Source organism: Opisthocomus hoazin, chromosome 1 (genome assembly GCF_030867145.1).
Source record: "Opisthocomus hoazin isolate bOpiHoa1 chromosome 1, bOpiHoa1.hap1, whole genome shotgun sequence".
NCBI lineage: Eukaryota > Metazoa > Chordata > Aves > Opisthocomiformes > Opisthocomidae > Opisthocomus > Opisthocomus hoazin.
In genome coordinates, this window is record NC_134414.1 from 150,102,583 (window position 1) to 150,113,384 (window position 10,802).

The 10,802-nt window shown below is 42.3% G+C and overlaps 1 protein-coding gene across 3 annotated transcripts; it reads left to right on the forward strand.

Moving 5' to 3' along the window:
* Nucleotides 1-326: 326 nt before the first annotated feature.
* On the forward strand, nt 327-10,089 carry LOC104328387 (C-type lectin domain family 12 member A-like). Of its 3 annotated transcripts, XM_009933403.2 has the most exons (7): nt 327-536; nt 3,775-3,873; nt 4,573-4,716; nt 5,875-6,029; nt 7,478-7,593; nt 8,410-8,604; nt 8,700-10,089. In XM_009933403.2, exons 1-6 carry the CDS (start codon nt 425-427, stop codon nt 8,573-8,575), a joined length of 792 nt encoding a protein of 263 aa, XP_009931705.2. In that variant the 5' UTR covers nt 327-424; the 3' UTR covers nt 8,576-8,604; nt 8,700-10,089. The 3 variants fall into 3 exon arrangements, with proteins under 3 accessions (XP_009931705.2, XP_075269448.1, XP_075269443.1); XM_075413333.1 differs by lacking the exon at nt 8,410-8,604; XM_075413328.1 differs by lacking the exon at nt 3,775-3,873.
* Nucleotides 10,090-10,802: the final 713 nt, after the last annotated feature.

Below are 10,802 nucleotides of genomic sequence, written 5' to 3' on the forward strand. Positions count from 1 at the left end.
AATGTGCTGCAGAACACAGCCGGCCAAGCTAAAAAACAGCCTCAAAGCTGCAAAACTTTTTGTTCAATTTTGTGTTTCAGGCCTGAACCTGATGTAATCAGGTTGTCTATTCAAAAGAAGAAGAGTTCTAATGGGAAGAGAAGAGTTCTACAAAAGTGGCTGTGTTTTCTTTAATGGTGGCAGAAAGAAATATATGCCAGTCAGGGAGGGCAGAAGTGAGGTAAAGAGGAAGGAAGAGAATACAGCAATGAGTGAGAGAGTAACTTTTTCTTGGCAATACTGCGGTTGAGGAAGCTCAGATGCATCTTCATGCCTCAGCTGCTTCATTTGTGTCCGCCAATATAAAGAAACCCTGCAGGGGAGTAGATTTTCATCCCAGCTTACTAGCTGCAAATGCTAGATCTTTTTCTACCTTTTTCTTTCGATGCTTTCGTTTTTACCAGCTATGACAGAAGAAGTAACATATGCTAATCTGAAATTTGAGAACAGCCATCAACTGGATAATTTCACAGAGCCTAAAGATACTAAGGAAAAAGGTGCAGTATCTATGAAGCTTTTATGATTTATTCTTGCGACAGTAGATGGGATGGGAAATACTTTTAATCATATGCCCGAGGGGCCTTTGTTAGCTTTGTTACTATCAGAAAAGTTATACTAGTCATAAATATATCCTGTTTTTTGTTGCTGCCATTTCTGCCTGAAATTTTCAGAGTTTGGAAGGTATATCTGAAATAGTGATCTTATCATATCACGGAAAAGCATATTACTGAGAGTTATACTAAGGTCCACAAATAGTTTACATTGTCTAAACCTCAAAATAGTTGACTCGAACTAATTTTTAAAGTGTATCAGTTCCATTTAATTTCTCCATGCATTTGCATTCAAGCTTAGAGCTGAATTAGCTATAATAACGGACCCCCTTTATTTCACTTCTGAAGTTCTAGCCTGAATTAAGGTACTGGTCTTTGAAGTGGCTGTATCTGTTAAAGGGAATCATGCATTTTAAATACTAATTTTGAATTAATTTTGTTTAATTTGAGTTAAATTGCAAAGATGAGCTCTAGATTTGACTGGTGCAACTCATGGGAACAAAGAAGATAGAAAGTGCTAGCTGTTTGTGGGGTCAGGCTCTGGACCAGAGATTTATAAACAAGAGGACAACTTGCTTGTGATTGAGAAGGAATTCTCTGGGGAATTCTGTATCTAAGAGCAGTGGTTTCGAATGCTGTTATGTTTTTTGAATATATGTTACATTTTTTGAACATTGTTATGTTAAGTCATGGTTTTGAGCAATGCCAAAGTATAGTTCAGGGGCTATAATATACATAATATACATAAAATATATAATTTGCCAGCACCATTTAACATCTTTGTCAGTGACATGGACAGTGGGATTGAGTCCACCCTCAGCCAGTTTGCTGACGACACCAACCTGTGTGGTGCAGTTGACATGGTGGAGGGAAGGGTTGCCATCCAGAGGGACCCTGACAGACTTGAGAGGTGGGCCTTGTGAGAACCTCATGAAGTTCAACAAGGCCAAGTGCAAGGTCCTGCATGTGGGTCAGGGCAATCCCAAGCACAAATACAGGCTGGGTGGAGAATGGTTTGAAAGCAGCCCTGAGGAGCAGGACTTGGGGCTGTTGGCTGATGAGACGCTCAACACGACCAGGTAATGTGCACTTGCAGCCCAGAAGGCCAACTGTGTCCTGGGCTGCATCAAAAGAAATTGCTGCTTGGTCTTGATTCATATAGCTGCCTAGAAAATATTTTGCATTTGTTTATGAAATCTCACTTTCAAATGACAAAATCTTTGTCTCTTCTCATCTAAAAGTTCCAGGAATTGTGGACTATAATGTGCTTTCAAGTCTTCAGCTTGGTGCTGTGACTTTGTAGGGGTAGGAACAATTTGATTTTGCCCTTTAGCTCCAATTCGTATGAGTTCATTTAGAAGCCTGCCTTAGGGAGTCAACTTTTTATTACTGAAGGACACAGTCAAGGCATCCTTAAGTTTGTTAGGATCTATCAGATATGTGATTCACCCACGCAGGCATAATCTCTGAGTGTATTTGTTGTGTGCCTGTGAGATCAGACCTTAGAAAATAACACAGAAGGGAAGTGTTCTTCCTCTTCGTGACAGGCCTGGGTATTTCTCTTTTATGCAATAGCAAGCAGTTAGAGCACTTCCTTAGGCTGAGGTTGCATTCTGTAACGAAATGCTTGTGCGTGGAACGTGGCTGAAGTAATGTATATTAAGCAAGGCTTTTGTCAGTGTCTCTTACAGTATTGTCATTTTAAAGCTGAGGAGGCTATGGGCTGGATGGTTACATAGACTGGAAACTGGTGAGATTACCAGGCTCAAAGGGGAGTAACTTACGGCTCAACATCTGTTTGGTGGCAGAGTCCCTCAGGGGTCCCTCAGGGACTGATACGGAGCCCATGTTGTTCAGTATTGACATCCACAACCTGAAAAATCACACAGAGTGTGTCTTCAGCAAATTTATAATGATACTAAACTAGGGGTGGTGGCTGATGCTGCCAAGTGGTAGAGCTTCAAAACAGAGGAACCTTGAGAAACTTGAGGACTGGGTGAGCAGATACCCCATGAAGCTCCACGAGTTGTTGTGCACTGAGGTTGGGTTAATGCCAGGCAGTGGTGCAGACTGGGAGCAGGCTGACTGTCGAAGCTGGAAAGGACCTGGGGTTTATGGTGAATCAGAGGTTGAATGTAAGCCAGCAGTGATCTGTGTCCCAGTTCAAGACACCATCCATTGCTCAATCTTCTTTCACCTGAATATTCATCATCTTGACTTTCTGTAAGGTGAGGTCTTGACAATGTTTGCCCAGGATTGCTTCACCACAGAAGCTGACCACAGCTTATTTGTAGGAAAGGCACAGTGCATACTGTCCTTTCCTGCTCCTTCAGCCTGACACACCAAATTTCAGTTCCTACTCCTTCAGTAATTCACGCCCTAATTTTAAATACCTGTTTCTTTTTTCTAGACTAGCAATTTCCTCTCCACATTGCCATTCCACTGCCTTTATGGGATTCAGTCAAGCTGGTGGCAGCTCTCTACAAAGTCCATATAGTGGCAACTTTAATATCTGCCTTAGATTTAGTGCTTCCCTGACTAACTGAATGCTTTTCCTCCCTCCTCCTGTGCATCTTAAACCATGAAATCTCCCAGCTCCTATAAACAAGATCTCTTTTGGATGACCCACGTGCTTAAAAATTCCTTTGCTTAGGAAAAGGTTGCTCCTTTTTCTCCTTGTTGAGAGCTCATTTTTGCATTTAGACTGTAACACTTATTACAGAAAAATCCTCTATGAATTCCTAGCTAGAAATCTCAAACTACCATAAAGTACCAGAGGAGTTTACAGTAGCACTCATATTAACCAGATTACCACAGATTTATGCCATGCATCCCAAATTATCACAACCATACTGTGCACATTTCTTTTCAGCTTCGAGCAATTAACTTTCTAGATTTTGCAGTATCTTGCTTTCTCAGCAGCTTTCTTGCCACTGTCTACTGTCTTTGAAAGGACCAAGGCTGCCCACATTGGCCACTGAGCTGTTGTGATTTCTCGCTCTCTTACTTTATTTGGGCATCTGTTGCTGTGTGCAGAGGGTCCTCAGCAGGAACATACAACCATAGAGTAAAAGCGATTATTTATTGACCAATGCACCACAAAGATGTCTGCAATTTAATAAGGCTAAAGTATTAACCATTCCCTTGTTATCACACCTTCATTTCATGACTGAATTCCTCCCAGGGCCTCCCACTCCATCCCGCTCTTGCTGGCCAGTAGTCCTGATTTTGTTGGTGCTGTGCCTGGCATTGTTGACAGCGCTGGTGACCCTGGCAGTTTTATGTAAGTACTAATGCCTTTCTGCTTGCTGGGGGGCTCAAGCGGCAAAATAACACCAGAATGGCATCTCCTTCAGGTGCAATTTCTGGTTCAGCAACCAGGCAAACCAGGTATTTTCCCCTGCCACAGCATCTTTGTCCTCTTCTCGATGTGATGAGGCTACAAATGAGTGTCATGGAGGGGAGCTGGAAGGGGGCGGAGCAGGAGATTCACCATTAGCTAGGGCTGCCATTTTCTGTTCTCCTAAAAAATGTATCCACAATCCTGCTGTACTGCCTAAGGATGGAGTGAATTCCTCTTTGGCAATGCTGGATCTGAAGGGAAGGGAAAAGCTTTGTGTCACAGTAAAGGGGTTGTGTCCATTATCTCCCATCCACGACAATTCCACTGCGATCCAGGGCTGAAGTTCACATTTTTAGGGAAAAAGCACAGCCTGGAAACCAATATAAGAGGAAGATACACAGTGGAAATATATGATAAAGAGTGAGACTGTCATTTTTCTGTTCGCTCACAGGCAAACAATAAGAAATCCACTATGTAAATATTTTCCATCTCAGCAGCCCTTACATGCAACTGTCCAGGGAGGAATAACATTTATCCCAAATGGTTTATTTATCCCTACTGATCTGCTAAGACATCCCCTATCTACATCCCACCCTTTCTGAAGGACAACAGCGGAAAATGTCTTATTGTGGATTTCAGTTTTCCAGATTCCCAAGCACTACAGGACAGAACTTACAGACCTCAACATGACAAAGAATGAGCTGCATGCAAATTTCTCAAATATGCTGCAAGCAATAGGAAATCAGCTGTGCTTGGAAGGTGAAAAAACCCTTAAAAATAATGGTAAGTCAACAAGCTTTGATGCGGGCTTATCTTTCAACATGGCAGGGAAGAAAACGGGATGCATCTTCTGTGTCTGCTCAGGTCTATCGCCTCAGGTGAGCCTGTGTCTTCTCAGATGTGACCACCTAGAATGCAGGCAATGAGCATGTCTGCCTCATGCAGTGCCTGGAGAGAGGCACCCAACCTGGCCATATCTGCACTAGGGTGGGTCCTGGCAGTGGTACCAGGGTTTCAGGATTTAGTTCCCATAACAAAAGGGTTCTGTGGGATGCCTTCTGGACATGCCAGTTCCCACCAGCACTCATTCAGGGATCTCTTCAACGTGCTCATCTGCACCTAGTAGACAATTTTAGAGTTGTCCCTGAGAATAAAACAACTTACTGTACTCTGAACAGCAGTCCACACACAGGACAATGCAGTAATATTGACCCCAGGTAAGACACGAATCTCCTGCAGTCAGATGTAATGTGTGGTGAAGCATAACTAAACCAACCTGGGAGTTAGCTCTCTGTCTCCTGATTGTGTACAGCGTAGGGCTGTTTCTGAAATCAGTTTGCCACAGCCAATTAATTAAGTGGCATCCAACAATGAGCGAGCCAGAGAAATAGTTCTCTTCAGAAATTATACTCTGAGGAGTAGGGGCATTGGGCAAAGGGATCCTACTGTCACTGTCAGGAAAGGGGATTGCATTTGTCCAGATACTGTTCCACAGACCAGCTAACTGTCTAGGTGTTGCTTTTAGCCAATGAAGAGGAATTGGTAGTGCAAGGATGCAGTCTGTTTCCTCTCAAGAAAGACACCTGAAATGACAGAAAAAGCACGTGTGAGACACGCCTACTTCTGTCCATTGACTAAAATGGGAATCCAGATTGGTTGGCTCATGTCACCTTTGTAGACTCCTAAAACCAGGCAAAATAAATCTCATTTGCAACACTTGAACCTCCTCCCAGTGCTAAAGGAATGGGAAAGCTAGGGGGATGATTCAGTTTTCATCTCTGTCAATACCTGAGTCTTCTGGGACCACAGCGCAATTTTGACTGAATGAGGACCGCCTCAAACATCCTCAGTCCCTACGGATCTTGTCGTCCCAGGCCAACAGTGAAGTTCTGTGAGGGATAGCCTGGGAACAGAAATGGGGTGATGGTTTTCCTTTTCCAGGCCAGAACTGTGTACTCTGCCCTGCAAACTGGAAGTGGGAAGGTGGTGATACGTGTTACTACCACTCCGACGAAAAGAAGTCGTGGGAACAGAGTCACCGGTTTTGTTCTTCACGAAACTCTACTCTTCTTCTGATAAAAGAGGCAGCAAAGCTGGTATGGACTGGTTTCTCACTCTGTTTAGCATGGAGGAAATTCGTGCACCCTATCCACTACTCACCTCACGCATAATTTTCTTAAATGGCACTGTGAGCAGGAGTTTTACTTCAGTGATTAGGTTGTCCTGGGCAGTGCTAAGGCATAGGACTGGTCATTGCCACACTAAGTGCAGCCCTTCAAGTGGCTGCTGGTGGGAGACAGCCCATCTTGCTTCCACTTGCCTTGGCTGCCAGCTTACTGGGATGACTGGTGAAAGCAGGTTCATGGCTGTTTTGTTGTGGGCAGTGATTTCACTAATTGAATAAGTATTACAGATCCATACAAGTATTTGGTAAGATATTAGTGTGAAAACCTCTTTTAAACCTCCACATTTTGTAGTTCTTTCCACAGAAATTGAGCTCATCTTTTCAATCAAAATTAAAACTCTTGGCAGCGAGTTGCTGAAATCTGGCCTAATCTTTCAGTTAATGAAAACAAACTGAGGTGGGAAGAGAAAATGTCAGGTGTAGAGTGAAATAATGCTTCTGCGTCTGGATGCCAGCAGACGTGTCAGAAGACCGAAGGCAGAAAAGATGTCCCAAGAGCTAGCAGCCAGGGCTGGGCCTGCCTGCCCTCCAGCACTCGACAAATGCCAGTTCCCCTCTCACTGAGCTGCAGACCAGAAGGTTTCTCCCAGAAGTGAAGGGGAATAGCTTTATTCTTACCCTCTCAAGTTGGTGGCAGTAAAGGTTGTGAGGTGTATGCTGTTCTAGCCATCTTAATCACAGCATTGAGAGCTATGAGGAAAAAGAAAATGGAGAAGTGCACTGGGAGTAACAATGATAAGTGAAGGAAGGAAGAGAACAACAGAAAAACTTAATTCAAATCTTTAGAGATTTCCCTCAAGCAGCAGTGAGAAAGGCAGCATTATTCAGGTTTACATTCTTACCTGTTCTGCTCAGAGCATTTTTTAAGAACAGAATATTGCTAAGTGCTTTACTTTAAGACCTCTTCTACCTGTCATGGTCCAACTTTTGGGAATAAGTTAACGATGCTAGAGTCAAGTGTGAAGGTTCAACAAATCAAAACCAACAGCTCCTTGCAGAGGCTTCCTTTTCACTGTTGACAAATGCTAAGGACAGAGTAAACGGGGAGGAACGATTCATGACTAAAGCAGAGAGAACGATCCAGTGTTTCACCCAGAGAGCTTAAATCAGGTAGATGATGTTGACATTGCTCTTCGGAGCTAGAAGTGTATCTTCTCTCCGATTAAAAACAGCTCTACTATAACTTCTCCTTTGATACAGGCTTTTCCTTTAAGTGCAGAACCTGTCCTGACAGGTGAGCAATTTGTGGTATTTACATTCCTTATGCAATTTCTGTCAATACTTTCAACTTCTGAGCCTAAGTATTTGTTTTTATTCTCTTTGTTAATATCTGTTTTCTGTTGTCCTTACTCTACATAGGAATTGGTGAAAACATTTCCTAGAAAAATATACTGGCTTGGATTAACATTTAGAGCTAAAGAGAGAAACTGGTATTGGGCAGACAACACAACTCTTACAGAAGAACAAAAGTCTTGGTAAGCGGGCAGCTTTTCCACAGTACATAAAGTTGGTCCTCACCCACATGCAGATCCCAGTTTCTCTGATGCAAAGAGCACACTGAACAGCCAAATTTTCTGCAGCTTTCTCTGTATTCTGCCTCACTTTTGCATATCAGATTTTTCTTGGCCTCACCCAGAACTGCTTGGAGGGTGATCTAGGCACTCTCACTGGGCAAAAAATGTACCTGGAAAGTTTATTTCCACAATTTAGTTTCAGACTGACCATAAATGTCATATGTTTCTCCTGTATTTGACATCTTGTTTCAGTGATGACACAAGGAAAAACCTCCAATGGAAAGAATTTTCATTTCATGCTTTAGATTTTATTTATTTTTTATTTTTATGTAAGACACTTTATTCTCTAGAATCATTTCATTTTAGTTTAACATGTTATTTCAGAAATACAATATGGTTTTCTTCTTGCTTCAAACCTACTTTGCCAATTTTCCTTTTCATTATTGGGCAGTCTTCTCTTAACATTTCTGTTGAAACAGCCACTGACACCCTCTGATCTCTACCCAGGAGTTAGTGTTTCTTGCTGTCAGGTACAAGAGATGGTCTAGGATCCACCCTCAGAGTCTGCTGAGGGTGCTTGGTGGTATGTTCAGGACAGGGTCAGCCTCCTAGGAGTTGGTGCACGTTGTTACTAAGTGCTTTATTTCTTTGTTGGGGGTATATATCCTTCATGAAAGCCACATAAGTAATTCTTGCAAAGACCACTCTTTTTAGAAGGGGCAATGATGCACCATTTCAATGAGGTGAGATATAACAATAAAGACTTTTCTTTCCTAGGGCAAGGCATATAAACTCCCTCCAATGCTGTGCATATTTTTATTATACTGAAATATATAGCCAAGCATTTAAAGAAGAGCTTCACTATATCTGTGAAAAGCCCGCTGTCCAATTAGAGCGAGGTAGCAACCATTGGCAGGAGGACTGGTTTGTCAGACCAAAATGATTATAAGAAGCTAGAAGACGTTCTGCAAGGTTGGATTTCTTTTTTTTTTTTGAGAATTACCACATGAGAATTTAAATATGTTGCATCAAACCTAACACATTTCCCTGTTTTCATTCTGTTTTAGACATACGTAAAAATATCTTCATACTAAGGCAATGGGCATGGTGGCAGGCTCCAAGAGCGACCCAAGTCTGTCATTCCGGATCCAAAACTGCCAAATGATTACTTAGTTTTAACCAACCCAAGTGATGGACAAAACAGCCAAAAGTGATGGCCAGGAAAAAAATCGCAGTGATAAGGCAAGCACGTAAAGATACTGCTCTTCTCCCAGCATCCACTGATACGGACACAACACCACTTCTCAGTTCATAACTGTACAGCTGTAACAGAACACAAGTGATGAGGATTAAACACTTCCATTCAGGACACACTTCTGATGTCTTGTTGATCTGACTGCTTTAATACACTAGTGGGCTGCAGTACCCTACACACAGACACAGTTATCCTCAGCAGGTGGGCCAAAGTGTTCCTGAACTGTATGAATAATCATATTTTCTCTGGAGCACAGGGATTCATAGTCCTCATAAGGACTTGTGAATGCATCACAGGAGAACATATCCTTCAGCTGTGAATGTCTAGCTCTCGTCCAAGTTCTATACTTCTTCCTGGCACTGTCAGTTCTCTTTTTTCCCTTTTTTTTTTTTTTTCCTTTTTTTCCCCCTAGTAATAATTCTGCTCTTTTCTACTTTTCTACTTTTGTACTTTTTTGATCTACTGCAAGAGTTATGCTAGAGTTCAGTCAGAGGCATGAACAGAACCTCCTTTTTTGTATTTTTAGGATATTTGCTGCAATTCCATACTACTAACTTCATGTGCTGAGCAAGGGTCTACAAACTCAACTGCAGTGAAAATACCCCAGGCAGTGTTAATGAACAAAATATTTCCCTCCAAATCTCCATAGAACAGTGACAGTCAGGTTGAAATAAGAAATCTCTGTCCCGTAACAGTGTTTTGATATGAGTGAAGAGTCCGCAAATTCCTAGCTTGGTCCCCTCTCAAGACTATTGTACTCCTTGTGGATTGCATCCCATATTATCTGTTGTGGATTATTTCCCACTGGTGTAGCAGCTGGGCTGCTAAAGCATTAGTCATTCCCTTCAAGAGGCTGTTCTAGTGTCTCACTGACCTCAGCACTACACAGCAGCTTCTGATCACGAACATGAAGATTTTGGGCACTATTTTCAAATACCAGTTTCACACTCCAGAAACCTTAGTGGATTTCTCTTCCTCTCTGCTGTGTACACTCACCACTCATATCTCTAACGTAACCTCTCCTAGCTGCTCCTCTCCATTCCTCTCCTAGCTGTTTCTGTCTTTGGGTGTGAAAATGCAGAGTGCTTCTGTCCTGCGGCGCAGACATAGCCTTGGTGACTTCCCAGAGCGTCTCTCAGCATTCATACCAGCTACACTGAAATAAGAAATCTCACGTGGAAGGTATCCTGAACTGTATTCAAAGTGCATCCTTTCTTGATAATGAAGGGCTTTGCTGCAATTTTTCAGAAAAAATAAAAAAGAAAGAAAGAAAGAAAGAAAGAAAGCCTGATCTTGTTTTCTCTTACATTAGAGTGACTGTGAGGAAGCAGGGAAGATATATCCAGGATGTTTTTTTATTAATGAGGCATACCTAACGACCAGATAGGTGAATCCTAGATGCTTCTGCAGTTTTGTTGAAGAAAAACCCGAGCTGAGATTGACAACTCTCTTCGCTGGCAGGCTACATCATATCTTGCTGTGGCCTTGATTGTTTGGGTCAATCTACTGCCAGCCCAAAAGCAGTCTCAGGTGTAACAACTGTATTTGTACCTGTAAAGGCAGCTGGGTTTAGAGTACAGTTTCACAGTGCGTTGTGCTACTGAAACAGAAGGAGCTAGCTGCTTCTTCTCAAAAAACAATGACTGAAACACAAAAAAAAAAAAAAAAAAAAAAAAAAAAGAAAAGAAAATCACACCAGAGAAGAAAGCCAGGAGGCAGTCTCCTACAATTCACTGAAGACATTTGGAGTGCTGCACGAACAACCTCATCCAGAAAGGTAGAAACTGGTGAAGGACATACCCTAATGGTGGGGTAACCAGGTAGGGCTTAAGGACGCGGTGTCGCACTGTATCCCCTTTTGCACTGAAAGAAGCTTTTTCTTACTGCAGAGGAGATATAGAAACATACTGCTCGT